At 39.8% G+C, this 17,176-nt stretch overlaps 1 protein-coding gene across 3 annotated transcripts in view; it reads right to left on the minus strand.

Moving 5' to 3' along the window:
- The window catches only part of ERBIN (erbb2 interacting protein), a 94,363-nt gene that overhangs the window by 8,916 nt on the left and 68,271 nt on the right, over nt 1–17,176 (minus strand). The window contains exons 18-22 of one of the 3 annotated variants that reach the window (XM_060280261.1): nt 14,904–15,086; nt 13,298–13,412; nt 12,174–12,357; nt 9,804–11,340; nt 3,274–3,417 (exon numbers count right to left, since the gene is read on the minus strand). In XM_060280261.1, coding sequence (XP_060136244.1) covers nt 3,274–3,417; nt 9,804–11,340; nt 12,174–12,357; nt 13,298–13,412; nt 14,904–15,086 — 2,163 coding nt within the window. The remainder of the gene's footprint in view (nt 1–3,273; nt 3,418–9,803; nt 11,341–12,173; nt 12,358–13,297; nt 13,413–14,903; nt 15,087–17,176) is intronic. The other 2 variants (XM_060280263.1, XM_060280262.1) reach the window with 2 other exon arrangements.

A 17,176-nucleotide genomic window follows, 5' to 3' on the forward strand; every position in this document is an offset into this window, starting at 1 on the left:
AACAGCTCAGTGGAACTACTGTGAGCTGTGTATCAAACATATTATCATAATCATCATCACCATCATATTATTATTATTATTATTTAGTATTAATAGAGCACTATCAATATGCAGAGCTCTTCACAGACTGACAAATAAAAAGATACATTCTTGTTCCAAGGATCTTAAAATGTACATCAGTGAGAAACAACAGAAGGAAGATTAATAATGCAAAGGCAACAGGAAAAGAATATGGTTCTGTTCAGTTAAATGCTAAATTACAACAAGGAATAATGAATCAAGATTTAGCCAAAGGTTACATGGAGGAAGACCCCGGGAGGCAGAGTGAAGCATGAGGAAGAATTCAATTGGCTGGGGATGTTGGAGCTGGAGACAGCATGTACTGCAATATGATAATGAAAAAATAAGGGAAGGGAAGGGAAGGCTAGGCTATGTTGGATACAGGAGCAGACAGGAAGCCAGTACAGGGATCTGAAGAGGGAAATGATATGATATTAAATATGATGAGTGAATTATTTTTGAGTGCCAAGATGTGGCAAAAGAAGGCCAGAAAAGATAAGGCTGCAGTACACAAGGTGAAAGATGGCCTGATTATGAACTGGAATTTTTGCCAAGAGGGCAAAGAGGAATGATCACATTTTTGCAAACTTATACAATGTAATTTGGAAACAGATTGAATATTGAGAAGAAATAATCAAAGATAATGTTGGGCCTCATGTCCTATAAACAAAATTGATTATGATGTTGAGTAAAGAATCCAAAGAGACAAAAAGGTTTGTGGAGTTGTGAAAGTTGAACCTTGGACATATTAAGTTAACGTTTAATCAAGAAAAATGAGGGGGGCTATAGATGGCTCATACTTAGAAATAAGTAATTATATCTAACTACAGAGTATTACAAAATTAAACTTCCGTTATTATCTATGAGGAGAAGTTGGTGAATCATTGTGAACCCCAATATAGAATTGTGATTCTGGCTACTACCTACAGTGAGGGGGGGAGTTTTTGATCTCCTGCTAAATTTGCCCATTTGCCCTCTGACGAAGAAATGACCAGTCCATAATTTTAAAGGTAGGTTTATTATAGCTGTGAGAGACAGAATAACAGCAGGAAAACCCCCAGAAGACAAAAGTCAGAAATTGATGTGCATTATGAGTGAAATAAGTATTTGATCCCCTATCAACCAGCCAGATGTCAGGCTACCTGGTATCTTCACTGTATGAAATGAGCTGAGATTAGAAGCACCTGCTGTAGGGGAGAGGTTTTACCTGTAATCCCAGCTCTTTACAGTACCTGTACAAAAGACACCTGTTGACAGAAGCAATCAATCCAGCAGATTCCAAAGTAGCCACCATGACCAAGACCAAAGTGCTGTCCAAGGATGTCAGGGACAAGATTGTAGACCTGCACAAGGCTGGACTGGGCTACAAGACTATTGCCAAGCAGCTTGGTGAGAAGGTGACAACAGTTGGTGCAATAATTCACAAATGGAAGAAACAAAATAACTGTCAACCTCCCTCAGTCTGGGGCTCCATGCAAGATCTCATCTTGTGGAGTTGCAATGATCAGGAGAACGGTGATGAAGCATCCCAGAACTACATGAGGGGAACTTGTCAATGATCTCAGGGCAGCTGGGACCATAGTCACCATGAAAACAGTTGGTAACACACTACGCCGTGAAGGACTGAGATCTTGCAGAGCCCGCAAGGTCCCCTTCCTCAAGGCAGCACATGTACAGGCCCGTCTGCAGTTTGCCAATGCACATCTGAATGACCCAGAGGAGAACTGGGTGAAAGTGTTGTGGTCAGGTGAGACCAAAATCGAGGTCTATGGCACCAACTCAACTCGCAGTGTTTGGAGGAGGAGGAATGCTGCCTACAACCCCAAGAACACCATCCTCACCGTCAAACATGGAGGGGGGATATATTATGCTTTGGGGGTGTTTTTCTGCTAAGGGGGCAGGACACCTTCACCACATCGAAGGGACGATGGACAGGACCATGTATTGTCAAATCTTGGGTGAGCACCTCCTTCCCTCAGCCAGAGCATTGAAAATGGGTTGAGGATGGGTATTCCAGCATGACAATGATCCAAAACACACGGGCAAGGCAACAAAGGAGTGGCTCAAGAAGCACATTAAGGCCCTGGAGTGGCCAGACCTTAATCCCATCGGAAATCTGTAGAGGGTGATGAAGGTTCGAGTAGCTACACATCAGCCTCAAAGTCTTACTGACTTGGAGAGGATCTGCAAAGAGGAGTGGGGCAAAATATCTCCTGAGATGTGTGCAAATCTGGTGGCCACCTACAAGAAACGTCTGACCTCTGTAATTGCCAACAAGGGTTTGGCCACCAAGTTCTAAGTCATCTTTTGCAAAGGGATCAAATACTTATTTCACTTATTATAATGCACATCAATCTCTGACTTTTGTCTTCTGGGTTTCTTCCTGTTGTTATTCTGTCTCACAGCTACAATAACCCTACCATTAAAATTATGAACTGGTCATTTCTTCGTCAGAGGGCAAACGGGCAAATTTAGCAGGGGATCAAATACTTTCCCCCCTCACTGTATGTCTTTGTAACACAAAGCTGCAGTACTGTTTACATAGTTTCATCAGCATACAGAGCACTTTTTATAGGGGGCTCTGGCTAAATTGCACAAGTTAAAATAAAAGGGAAAACATAACAGGGGAGGTAGTGAATAGAGAAGCTAAAGCATCAGTGTGAGCCAATAGAAATACATAAAAATCACCACTCCAATTTATTTATACAATACTGTATTATCATAGAATTCCACAGGCTGAAAGCAGTAACCATCAGGTTACACTGACACCAGATATGCTTGTGAGATAATAAACAAGCTCAGAACTATTGAATTATCTAAACATCTCAAGGAAGAAAGCTGTTTTTCCATCCTTGAGAAGCAGAATCCCTACGGTCACCTGCCAATCGAGGGATAAATCGCTTCAGTATCTCTATATGGCTATCAGTTGGCTTGTAGGCAGAACATGCCAAATTATTATTTAAAAAATTAAGTCTCATTTTAGAACTGCTCTTCTCTGATGCTTTAGCAGAAAGCACTTTAAAAAAAAATTACAAATATTGAAAGAAAATTATTCAATAATTGCCATTATTGAATCATCATATTACAGTAATGGGTGGAATCAGCCATAATCTAGAATTACTGTACACAATTACGAAAGTGCAGTTTTAAAGGCACTATCACATGCCTCTTCCAATTTCTTGCTAACAATACCCTGTTTATGTATGTACTCACACGAACAATGTGAACACCAGAACTTCTTCCGTCTGCAACACTCAAGGCAACATTGCCTTGGCTGCCATGCAGATCCCTAGAGCTGCCATAGTGAAAGCTGCTAACTGGAGCATAATTGGAATTAAAGGACCTAGACAGCATGCTCTGAATAAAGAGGGGACAGATAACAGAGATTAGTGCAGCATGCATAAACCACGGGACACGTTATACACCAAGTCAGTATTGACACACATGCTGCATGACCATGCAAAAAAGGAATATCATGCGCACAAAGGGTAACACCCATTGTGACTAGAAAAAAAATCTCAGTGACATGCCGTGTGATCTTACTTGCTGTAACTTAACAAGCAGTCTGACGTAACAGACACACAAATTACATAAAAACAAGCCCATTCAAAATGTGCACGACGCTAAGAAAAACAAATGTTTAGCTGTCACATTTTAAACATCCTCAACATAATCTATGGGCAGCTAAGTTTACAGAAAGGGAAAGTGGATGACTGAAGTATACTTTTCTGGAAACTCATTCTGAGCAGAAACACCGTTGCCTCAACATATTTCTGCATTGCAGAAAACTCCCCGCTTACATGCATTCTATTTGCACGCGCGCACACACACACACACACAGTGTCAGGTATATGGAAATGGGGACGACCTGGCCAACCAAGCATGGCCATCCCTCTGGTTCTTCCGCGCTCATCAGCTGTGCCCATCCATGGAGCCATGTGAGCCAGAGGGACAGTGCAGGTTACCCAGCTGAGGTGCAGGGAAGCTTCACCCCTGCCCACCAGCTGAGCTGATACTTTTACGCAATTTTGCATATGCAGAAGGGGGTTCAGAATGTAACCCCCAGGTAAATGGGGAGTCGCTGGTATTTTAAGGGGGAGTTTTTCCAACACTCTTTTCTGGTCTTTCAAAATCAGCACAAAATTAGAATTACTGAAGTTTAACATGACTTAAATTGAATTTAAAAGACTAATACGTTTTATCTTCAAAGTTTAGAATTTTCAAACCATTTTCATTTACTTAAGATGCGATAGCACATTCCAATGCCGATACTGATTATGACAACATTGGTTTAAGTCATCATTTTTTATAAACTTTTTTTTGTGTGAATAAAAGAATACAGGAACAACAAATGCAGCAAATCCGGTAGTTTTGCAAAGTTAGCTGACTTGACAACTGAATCAGGAAGGTTACTGAAAAGATTCAAACACAACCACTCACAGTTCCTAAATGTTTGCAATATTACTAGATGTTATGAGGAAACCAATAATGATAAACACAGGCTAAAATCCTGAGCACTGTAATACCAGTAATAATAATTTTATCATTTATATATGTCCCATTTCAATAGCTTCCCAGCAAAGAGAAGTGATATTTAAAATATTTTTATTCTACTTTTCCTCAAAAGGAATTCAAGTTAGCCAACTATTAAAATAATGAAATAAGAAAAAGACCATAAAAACTACAAAAATTAAAAGCAACAAACGTTAAGCACATCAATCAAAAGTTGCTCAATAAAACAATTAAAACTTTCTCAAACAGCATTAACCAGAAGCCTTTCTAACAAGGACAGCCATTAACATGCAGTGAAAAGTTATTAGAAAGATAGCTAGGCAGGCTTTCCTCAAGGAGGAAGTCCAAAACGTGAGCCTAGCTACTGAAAAGGTCCTTTTCTTGATCCTCAACTAGATGTATTTTAGGAGTCACTGACGCTTCTGTTGAAGATCTTTTTAGCTTTGTTAACTTTGAACCCTGAAATCTGTAATCCCCTCTAAACCGCAACCCATAAACTGAGGAACTGATACTCAAACCAGGAACACCCCCCAAAAACACACACACTGTCTGATTCAATCCAAACTGGTGCCAAAGTTTTGCAACTGTTTTCAGTGAAACCCCCAAAATTTGAAGGGCCCCCCAAAATGGGTTACTGTTTTAGTGTGGGGCCATACTAGAGTTACTCTTCTTCACCTTTTGTTTTTCAATGCATGTATGAGACTAGTGCACCCAAAGAGCCAGGATTGCCTTCTGAGCAGTCGAACATCGGATTTCAAGATAACTTATCATGGCACATATCTGTCTCTTTGGAAAGCAGAACTTGCAAGTTAATGGTTTCAAATACAGAGTTGTTTTTTTAAAAGTTCTTTTTATTGATACCCGTTTCAATGTAAAGGGTCTATTGCCAGCTTCTTTAGGAGCACCCAGGAAAGTAGGCGGAGCAAGGGTTAAAGACTACGCATTGTGAAGGCCATGGGCCTCTCAGCAATTTGTATGGAAACTCTTGTGTGTATTAAACATATTCTGATCCAGAATCTACATTTTATGTCTCCCTTTGCCTTATGGTTCTGCTACTGGAATAGTAAAAAAAAAAAACAGAAATGTTTTATTTGTTATAAAAATCTCAATAAAAAAGTAAGACAGTAACCAACTTTTGAGGGTACTGCAAAATGTGGGGGTTTCATTACAAAAAGGCTGCAAAACAATTGCAAAACTTTGTGGTTTGTAGCTGATCTTACTAACCTTGCAGGCTTGTACAAAATAAGGCTACTTCCCAATCCACCATGGCCTCTTGCTATGTGATGATCTGAGACTTCTGACTTTCCAGAGTATAGCAGAAAGCAGATATGCAGACTCCCTCATAGCTGAGACCATGTTAGACGGGGTCTAAAAACCCAGCATTAATCCTTAGCTGTTTTTGGACTACAATTCCCATCATCCCTGACCACTGGTCTTGCTAGTGAGGGATGATGTAAGTTGTAGTCCAAAAGCAGTTGGAAACCCAAGTTTGGGAAACCCCCGACCTAGTCTGTTCATGAAGCAGAAAGAGGTGAGATGGTAAAGTTCTGAAGCTTTAGGATGAATAGTATCATTTCAGAAACATTCTAGAATTATCCCTTACATTTTTAAAAAAACAAACAAACAAACAAACAAACATGTTCTGCTATCAGAAAATAAGCACAGCAGGAAGAGAGCTCTCCCTGATGTGCTGGTGTTTTTTTGTTTTTCAGGAAGCTTGGTACATAAATGGCATCCCCTACTTGCACACTAACTTGATACACTAACTACACTAACTTGATACACACTAACTTCATTCTACCCTCACATTTTGCCACATGTGTAAATGAGATCTTCCACTGTACAAAATACTTATCATGCTCAATAGGGTGGAACCATGCCTGCACATTTTCAATTATATTGTTTTAAGGACAATAATTACAAGACTTCACCCTTTTAAAAAGAATGCTGAAATTCAGGGTGGTTAGGGAATGGAATAGTCCTGAGGGGGTCAGGGCACCGGCACCAGCACACGCGTGCGCGTGCGCACACACACACACACACAGTCCACCCATTGCTGTTTCGCCTGCTTAGGTTTAAAATGTATTCAGACTTTTGTATAGGAAACTAATCTGCGAGCTGAATTTGAGTACTTTGGCCTGAATTCTTTTAATGGCTTTTTCTACTGGTTTCACATGTAGAATTTATTATCCCTGATGTGACCTTTACTGAATTCCTTCTCAACAGGGGCTCAATTAAAATAACTGCTGATGAAATCCAATGAATACACTAGAAAGGTGAAAAACTGGTCGAACTAAAAGTAAGAGTCCCATAGTGCTTTTATACATAAAGTATTCTTTTTAGGTAAGTTAAGGCTCATTACTTCCCACATGTCTGAGAGCTTTCTTCATTGTTCCGCAGCTGTGCCTTGCGAAAATCTGATCTTACCCACTGAACTGAAGCATGGTTTAGCAAAATCTCTCTTTGAATTTTCAGTGCATCTGATAAAATCCAATTCAGTGGGTAAGATCAGATTTTGGCAAGAATAATGAGAAAAGCTCTCGGACCTGGGGGAATTAATACACAATGCAATCAAAATATAGATCAAGCAAAAGTGTGGATCAACCCTAAATTTATAGAGTACCATTACAAATGAGAACATGGGTGTTGCCTAAACAAACACTAAAGCTAAGCAATGCATATTATTTTAGGAATGAGACAAATTTCAGAATTCTAGGACTAATGGCTAGTTGGTGTACATTTTGTGCTTTAAATCATGCTACCTAATAAACCACAGTATGATTGCCACTTACATTTTCAGAGTGTTTGTCATGTTTCCCTAGCATGGTTAAAATCAAGCTGAACCATGTAGGTGCTGCTTCACATGAGTGGCTAACAGTGTAACTTTTCAGAGGCAACTACATCAGAATAATTAAATGAAACTGCAGGTGGGATCTACACCATTCAAAAAAATGCCAAACCATGCTGAAGTGCTATGGAAAAGAGCCTGAGTGAGCCTGGGGCTTAGGCTCTCCAAATTCCCTTCTGCCAGTGCAGTGGTGAGATTAGTTAAAAGCAAATGCTTCCAATCAGTTTGTTTTTACTTCCAAGCCAGGACTAACTGTGGCCAGCTTTAATCTGTGGTTTACAATCTTGGCTTGTTCAGATAAACCATAGTTAAAACCAGTCGCAGTTTGTCCAGGTTAGGACAGTTAGTTGAATATGGAAGTAAATGTTTCTGTTTTCCCCCTTACAGCCATACTGAAGGGAGCCAGGGGAGCGCCCACGAACCCAGGCCTCATTTGCACAACACTAAAGTTAGTTTTATATCTACAGCAGCCTATGATGAAGTACTTTGGCATTCTCTTTCAGGAAACAGCCATTACATTCATACTCTACCCTGCAACTATTTACCGGTACTATAGCCCACACAAACTTGCTTTTCCAAGATTCAGAGACTTCTCATTCTGATCACCCAAATTCAAAAACAAGCATTTAAAGCTATCTGGAACATATGATCAGTAGGAATCCAAGTCCTAAGTTCTACATCAGTCTTTTATTTAAGCACTCACCTGACAGCCACAAGCAACAAGGCTTTGCACACAGGCAAGTCAACTGGTTGGCAGACAGTGGTGCTAGCTTGAATAAAATATGGGGGGAGAGGTAAGCCTCACCCCACATAATTGATCATATGACAAAGTGCCCCAACACTATTTGAATACAATGCCCATAAACATGGGGGGGAGCATCCTCCTCAAATATTTTATGGGGTGGCAAAGCCCCCTCAGCCCCTAGGAGTTGGCTCCTATGTTGGCAGACAAGGTGCTGAGTGCTCCGTCCCTTCTCTGTGCCCAGCATAGGAGCCTAGCAGGCTGCCAGAGAATAGAAGTCACTTCCTTCATACTCTACACAGAAATACTGTAGGCTACTGTAGAAGGGACAGAGGACCCTGTCCATCCTCTGCCAGCTCCCACCAGGCTAGGGTTTTTTGTGCTTGTGTGCAGACTATTGACTTTTGTGGATTTATCTACAATGTTGTCTTGCTGAATCAGTCCAATTTTCTGTCTCCAACAGTAGCCACCAGATGGCCTCAAGAAGCTTAAAATATATGGGAGGATGGATTTAAGCCACCACCAACATCAGAACAGAGGAGCTATATTTAACTGAACATGAAATGCAATTGATAAAATGTTTGTGGTTTTATATCAAATATGGATTGTACAGATTAGAAAATCTGCATTTAAAGCAAAGCAGATGTTTCTGACAGTGGGAACAAATATCTAAACAATGCAGTCCTTTGTTACCAGTTTTACGGTACATGTCAGTACTGCAGCAGAACACCGTGTGTGGATGTTGACCCTAGCTGAAGGTAGCACCAATACAATATATGGGTCTGTTCCAATATTACGTCCGATACTGTATTGTAAAACTCAAGGAGAAAACAATGTATGATCTCCTGTAATTACATCTCCAGTAATTTCTTCTCCCATTCTCTATTCTCACTCAACTCGTACCTTAGTCTCAGCCCCCCCCCCGCCCCATTCCTTTCATTCCTCTTCCCAGGTCCTTTTACTTTGTTTTTATATGTATTTATGGTTATATGTTAACATTTTGTAAACTCCTCCTCTGTCCTTTTTCCCTCAGGAAGATTTCCTTTCCTCTCCTCATTTCCCAAACTGTCTTCCAGTCTGCTGGTCCAACCCAAAGGCTATGGCATAATTAAGTGGCAAGGCAGGCATGAGAGAATGTACTGCGCATGGCAATGAGGCCTTCCTGAAGGTGGCCCAAGGCACACTGGTGGGTTCTAATCCACTATTTGAGAAACACGGTGTTATTCAAATGTCATTGTATGATATTCAGTCATGGCAAAGCAGCAACCATGCGTCTCTGGTAATATATGAATCAGGTTTTCATATCTGAGCTTCAAGCGTGCTGAAGCACATCACTTTCATCACTTAGATTTCACTAGACGTTATGGCAAAAAACCTGAGATATTCTTTAGCAACTCACTATTCTCCACAAAGCATGTAGGCAGGATGTCAGATAGTCACAGTTGTTTGTGCAGCAGGATGCATGCTTAAATTAGCTTCTATCATATTTTGAACGTGGTTTTAAATTTATAAATAGATTACTTAAAATTTCAAAGCACACTATCACAACTGGAGAACATGCATCACTTCCAAAACTGGACTTTTATAGGTTGACTCAGGAGAAGGATAGCAAGTTGAAGGAGAAGTAGTAAAGTTATTTACCTTTTCTAATTTTTTGGCCTCAATGTGTCGCAGCACCTGTTCCCTCCAGTCATGGGGAACTTTACTTTTTCCTGGAGGATCTAGCAGAGAGTGTTCAGAGTTTACTCTTGGGTTTGTTCTTTTAGAAGGACTAGTCCTTGAGTAATTGAAGTCACTAACTGACATAGTTCTCTCTGGTATTTCGTTTGCTGAAGGGCGAGCACTCTGAGGCCGAGGTACGTTGGGCCCATCCACGCTGTAGGTTCTTGCAGAAAGAGGTCTTTGCGGTCCTGACATTATTGGTGGAACTCTTCCCATTGAGTGCAAATCCCTGTACGTTAAATAATCTCCTTCAGGAATCTGGGGGCGCCGAGGAGGCCCAGAATCACCAATGTTCATGGAAGCAGTGGAAGAGACGCTGCTCTGCCGCTGGAGAGTATTTCGACTTGCTCCAGAAACAAGTCTGTCACTTGGTGGAACGGCCCACATTTCCATATGCCGCCCACCCATCCTTTGATGCGTATTATATGCAGCAGTAGCTCTAACATTGTTATGGTTAGAAAAATTCATGTTGGCAGAATGTTTCACAGAATTACAGCCATCTGTGGTATCTGACCTTGGCAAGCGTTGAGGAGGCAAGCAGCTTTGTTCAACTAGGGAGTTTTGTTTTGGGGGCCACAAGGATTCTTTGGCTGCCATGCTGCTACTGTACTGGATATTATATTGAGGGGTACTGAATTGTTGTGAAGTATTTGTCCCTTGCCCTCTTATGACATTAGTACCTTCAGGATTATGATTCGAATCAAATTTGAACACAGTTTTTGTACACATTAAATCAGACGATGACGAACACGCAGGAAATACTTGTAATGGCTGGTCATAGAGGAGAGTAGCTGATTTACTCCGGACTATGTTTTTTCCATCTGGACCTGTAACTGCTGGTTTTACTACAGGATTTGGCTGCTGGGATCCATTGTCATTGATGATATCATAAATTTTCAGAGCACCTGTGTCCATGTTAGTTATGCTATGAGATTTCACAACTGGTCCACTCCGCTGGGGGGACAAGTCTTCAGTGCTCTTTGAAAGACACATTTCTAAAGAAGAATCAGTATCAATTGTAGCACTTCTCTTTAGCTCTGGTTTTCCTGCATAATGAAGCCCTTCCTCAGAATGTCCATTGACATTATTTATAGGACCCAGGTTAGAATATTTATTTCCATTTTCCAAATGCTCAATTTCTTCTTTTATATTATTGTTTAAAAAGCCCTTAACTGATGATATTTCCTGTGATTTTATTCGTTCTACTACATTTGATTGGATTCCTTCCTCATCAGTCAACTTGCAGATATTCATGTTAATTTGGTGAAATTTGTGAGACTCATCAGTAGCATTGTTTAGCTCAACGCCTCTTTCTATCAGAGCTAATCTCTCTTCAATGTTTAATCTGAATCCAGTGAAATTTGTAACTTGATCTTCAGCATCTAGTTTTTCATCTGCTATGACATTTAATTCACCTCCGTTTTGTAAAAGACTATTGGAATTTTCATCTTCTCGCCTGAAAGCAAAAAATTAATAGTTTAACAAACTGATAGATATGACAACAGCATTGTTATTATACTGGTATATCAATTACTTGTTGTGCACTAATGAAATACTTTTATAAGACGCAATGTACTAAGCATCTCCTTGCCAATATAAAATTATAACATATTAGGCATTGGATACCACTGAAGTCATTAATAAAACATAAACACAATCTTTAGTGATAAGCAAAATGTTTGGTAACAATACAAAAAACTAAGTTATTGTTCACTGAAATTATCTCTGTGACAGTAGAGCATCTGACTATGTATTTAACATTTTTAGAGGCTAAGATACAAAAACAAGATGTCAAGTGTGAAAGGAGAAATGCTAAAGTGTGTCCAAACACATTTGTTACATGGCCAGATAGACAGTGCATAAGGCACCCTACCAAGAACTATTCTGGTGCTGCTGGGCAAGTAGTATCTCATGTCAACTATGCTGATGCGATGGGGAAAACACAAGAGAACTTAATGTTGAAGAGGCAGGTGATATAGTTCATGGAGGGTAGTGGCAATTTCTTCCAGCTTCTGCCAATTCCCTACTGCACATTTCCTTACTCAGCTTGCTTTGATTTTTACATATTGGGCTTCTCTAGTGTGCAAGTCCCATGTCACTACGACAAACCAAAACTCACCAAAAGGACAGCAAACCAAAACAAGCAGACTTAGAAATACAATATGGGTGGTCATCTATAACTTGTATAGGAAAACAACAAATCCACCATTTAATTTCTAAAATGATTTTAAACAATTTATGAAGTTATTAAAAAAACTAGCACAGAAACATGAAAATGACTTTTCAAACCTGATTTTGGAAGTGACAGCCATGTTAGTTTCCTTGTCTGGAGAGCACAGAGATGCTTCACGACTACTGTCGGTATTTAAAGAAACTGAGTCGGACATTCGAGAAGGAGAGGAACAATTACTGTTATTCTGATTACTGTTGTGTGTGGGGTCATCCGACAATGAATCTACATCTTTACTGTCATCTAAAAAGAGTTCAAGATAGCTTAGTATAGGTATATAATTAGCTCATGGTCCTTTCAGTTTCATTTAATTTTCACAGGAAGCCTACTGAATATATACAATCATAAAATTGTAGAGTTGGAAGGGACCCCAATCTAACTGTTTAGGGAGGCTTTTAATGTTTAATAGATTACTGTGTTTTATTTTTCTGTTGGAAGCCGCCCAGAGTGGCTGGGTAAACCCAGCCAGATGGGCGGGGTATAAATAATAAATTATTATTATTATTACCGGTATTATTATTATTATTATTATTATTATTATTATTATTATTATTATTATTATTACTAGCAAACTGTTGTGAAACAGAATTTCAGAACAATTTCATTTTAACTTAGTATAGGCTAAAAGCAACAACATTTTACCCACTACTGAAATTTGTTAACGCTGCCCGACCCAACTCCTCAAACATAGTCAAATTATGTTATATGCACCATTACATTCCTGGTTCCATAATGAACATATATTTCACAGCTTCTGCGTGATATGCTCCAGATGCTCAAGTTACATGCATTAGGGATAGAAGCAATTTAAAAAATTCTATGAAATTACTGTCAGCTCTTCATTAAACAATCCCCCCTCCCCCATTACATATTTTTTTCACAAACGTACTAGACATTATCATGAGCAAGATACATATTTCTATGCCTGTTATTCAAGCACAGCAACACTGGTTATATTTAAGCAGAGGAAATATAGTCAAGTAAGATGTGTACTATGATAATAATTACTTATGTAATCATGCTTCAAGCAATAAGGCATGTGAAAATATGCTCCATTAACTTAAGCACACATGTGCTAGGTTAAAGGATGAACTTTCTAAAAGATGCTTCCAGATACTTTCATACAGCTTTAATTTAACTTAATTTTATAAACTTCAACAACTGAAAGATTGTTTAAACTCACCTTTCTTGCTATTGCCAAGTGTTACCACCTTTGGTTGGTTAATAGAGGTTTCTATGAGAGGGGGTCTCATTTCTGCTATTTTCATTTCTTCGTCAGAGGACAGCTCTTCTGACTCCTGCAAAAGGAGAGGTGTGTGGTATAAATTTTCAGATGCTTGCCAAAATAAATACAGTAACTCTTTAGACAAACCTAAGCATTTTTGCATGCATTGTTCATTTACGCTGGTATCTCCATTTATTTTTATTTTTTATTGTGACTGTAACTCTTCATATTGCATTGAGATTGCTCCTGAGAGGAGCAGCTCTTTGTGCAGCTGCAGTCAGAGGCTGGGCTTCAGAAAACAGCAATACACCCACCACTCACTCTGGAGCAAGACCCGGGCACCAAGAAGAAAGCGCAAATGAAACAATTAAACAACAACAACAACAACAACAACAACAACAACAACAACAACAACAACAACAGTTATATGCTTCATTTGAAATACTGATAATATGTAAGCTTTGAAAGACCTGGGTGGAAAATTGGGTGGGGAGATGGGCATTTCCATGGCCTTGAAACAGGAAAACTAACATTTGAAGTAAAGTCCCCAGACATATTTGGCAGGCTTAATCCAATCTGGAGGGGAAATTTGCTGTGGTTGTTTCTGGGATGGAGATGGGGGGAGTTATAGCTTTAAATAAAAAATCACAAGAGTGAATGGAGAAGGTCATTGTTTTCCAGAACAAACCCATATCTTAGATCTCAAAATGAATCTGACAGCCTTTGAAGCACTTCTGGCCAAGGTGGGCTGTTTTCCAAAGCATCAAACTGGGATTTGAACTGAATTTTGTGCTCAGGACCTACAACTAGCCTATAAACATATATATTTATAATCCACCCACTTACGAGTGGTTGACAAGCTGTATAACAAATATAAAATCTCACAAAATTACTAAATCAAACACATGTAGCAAAGTAAAATCATAGCTATCAGATGTAGCAGCAACTCATATAATAAAGCAGAGCAAAACAGCAGTGTTTTGTTTACTGATTATATTTATATCCTGCCTTGCAGCATGCAAGGTCTTCTCCTTCTCCCACACCCTTTATCCTTAGAACAATCCTGTGAAATACGTTAGCCTGAGAGTGGCTGGCCCAGTAAACCTCACAAATGGGTGTTTCCCCCAATCCTAGTCTGACATTCCACCACACCACCACATTTTCTGGGATCTCAAAAAAGTAATTCCAGTGCATATATTCAAATAAAAAAATGTGAAAAATATGTACACTTCATTTGAACAAAAATAATGAAAAGGCAATTTCAGAATTACTTAATATAATTAGTAATTCATTTATCTATTTTGTTCTGATTAAATCCTGCCTATTCAAAAATAATGTTCTGCTGGCAACTCTAACAGGATTTTTGCAAAACACTTCTGTACACATCTACTCGGAAGTAATCCCAGGTCACCGTGTACTACTGTAACTTAAGTGCTCTTGTGAGTTTGATTCATTTTTGAGGGGTAAATGAAAAATATTTTGCAATTTATATTCTCCTCATCATGTTTTGCTCAGCTTTGGGTGTTGCTTAGTTGGCAGAGAACATGCAAGGGAAACAAACTACCTCAAGAGTATCCTCATGATTAGTGATTGGTTTTGTGTTCTCAGAGGTTTCAACTTGAGTATTCATACGCAGGTTTCCGGTGCTATTCTCAACTTCTGCTACATTAGGTTTTTGCACACAGTTTCCTATCACATTCTGCACTTTGTTTTCCATTTTGCTCTTTGCTGGAGTAATTTCTGCAGTCTATGATAGATTTAAATACATTAACAAACATTCTATTCTGGAAATCAAAGCTCGTATACTTATTACTTTCATTTATTTAAAAAATATATACTACTTTTCCATAAAGAAACACCAAAGCAGTTCACACAATAACAGAACAGAACATCCAATAACAATATTCATCAAGAAAATCAGTAATATGGTCATAATAATTAGGCAGTTTAGTGCAGTAAATTACTGGTATTTATACTTATATATTGCTTCACACATCCAGAAGCAATTCACAATAATAAAATACAAAATATGTAAGAAATTCTATAACAAAATGCAAATCTAAGTGTTTGTCCAAAGAAAGAACCATCTAAAACAGAAGAAAAAGTCCACCCCATCCACAAAGGATGAATACCAACAGCCACCCAAACCCAGCCATTAGTGCTGTCCAAACTAAGGGTCAGAAAAAGCTTGAGTGAACTGTCCCAAACAGTGTATGGAAGAGAGGAAGTTTTATTCAAGGATTGTAAAGATTCAGATCAAGCAACAAGCAAAGATCACCAAAGGTGACTAAGAGTTCAAGAATGCTATCAGGGTCTAAGACTGGCTGAATGCTGCAACAAATGGGCATAACCCCCCCCACCAGCTTTTAAGGCTGATACATAGCATGCTCACTTGTGAGACTGGTGCACTAATAAATAATAATAATAATAATAATAATAATAATAATAATAATAATTTATTTATACCCTGCCACTCTGGGTGGCTTCCAACAAAATATTAAAACACAGTACTGTAGTCCATCAAACATTAAAACTTCCCTAAACAAGGCTGCCTTCAGATGTCTTCTAAAAGTCTGGTAGTTGTTGTTCTCTTTGACATCTGGTAGGAGGGTGTTCCACAGGGCGGGTGCCACTACCAAGAAGGCCCTCTGCCTGGTTCCCTGTAACTTGGCTTCTCGCAGTGAAGGAACCACCAGAAGGCCCTCGGCGCTGGACCTCAGTGTCCGGGTAGAACGATGGGGGTGGAGATGCTCCTTCAGGTATACTGGACTGAGGCCGTTTAGGAGTTTTGTGCTTCTCCTAATGGGGGTGTGGGTCTGCTGCGAACAGCAGAGGTGGCACCAAGTTCTCAGCCACAGAACAGAGCTACCCAGCCCAGCTGCCCAGCCTCTCCTTCTGGCTCGTCTATGCTCTTCCCCATTGCTAGGGAAGCTCTTTCTTCCATTGATGGAGAGGGCAGCAGAGAGAGCAAGTGGGACTGCCTCCCCTTCTCTGGCCTTTAAAGACAAAGGATCATGTGTGCAGGGGTCCTGCCCCTCCCTGCTTGCAGTGTCCCCAGTACTCTCCTCGTCCTCCAACTAATCTGAGTACAACTCCCAGTCTGTACCATTTGGGATCACTGAGTTCACGACAGGAATCAACACATTTCTACAAGTGACAAACTACTATTTTGCCACTTTTATCTCATAATAATCTTGATATAAATCAAATGGAATTTTGACCTCACTCCATCTGTCAATCCTTTGATTTTCTCTGCAAAGACCAATAAGGGGGAAGAAAGGAAGGCGCTGAAAGCAGAGATGCCTACTTACCAGAATCAGAGAGCATAGTAATTACTTAAGCTGTTTTCTAAATAGTGTCCAATACACTCAAATCAATTACTCTCAGTCCATCTTAACATTTGCAGTCTATCAGAGCTGGACAATTACTTTGTGGAATGCCAAAGGTAAGTGTCAGGGGTGGAGTGACTACTCTTGAGTAACGACCTTCCACATGCTTGTCTTTCAGACGTTTTTATTGGTGCACATTATTTACAGTGTAACGGATTGCTGATTTCATGTCTACCTGCTCGAGTCAGATTCCTGCACTACACCCCTCTGTGTTCGTGACCAGCATAAAAGCCTTGGAACTGAGAAGCGCCTCCCTTTCCTCCTCCTCCTCAATTCTGGCGTCGGGGGGACGGGTCTTCTGTCTGACCTATTCCTGTCCACTTTTTCCGCCTCCATCTCTTCCTGCCTATGGAGCAGGGGCTCTTTGATGTTGCCAGAGCCCTGGCATTCCCTCTCCGTTTCCTGACTCCCCCCTTCAGACCCCTCGCTCTCATGACTGCTGGGAGAC

The sequence above is a fragment of the Zootoca vivipara genome, chromosome 11 (genome assembly GCF_963506605.1).
Source record: "Zootoca vivipara chromosome 11, rZooViv1.1, whole genome shotgun sequence".
Lineage (NCBI taxonomy): Eukaryota > Metazoa > Chordata > Lepidosauria > Squamata > Lacertidae > Zootoca > Zootoca vivipara.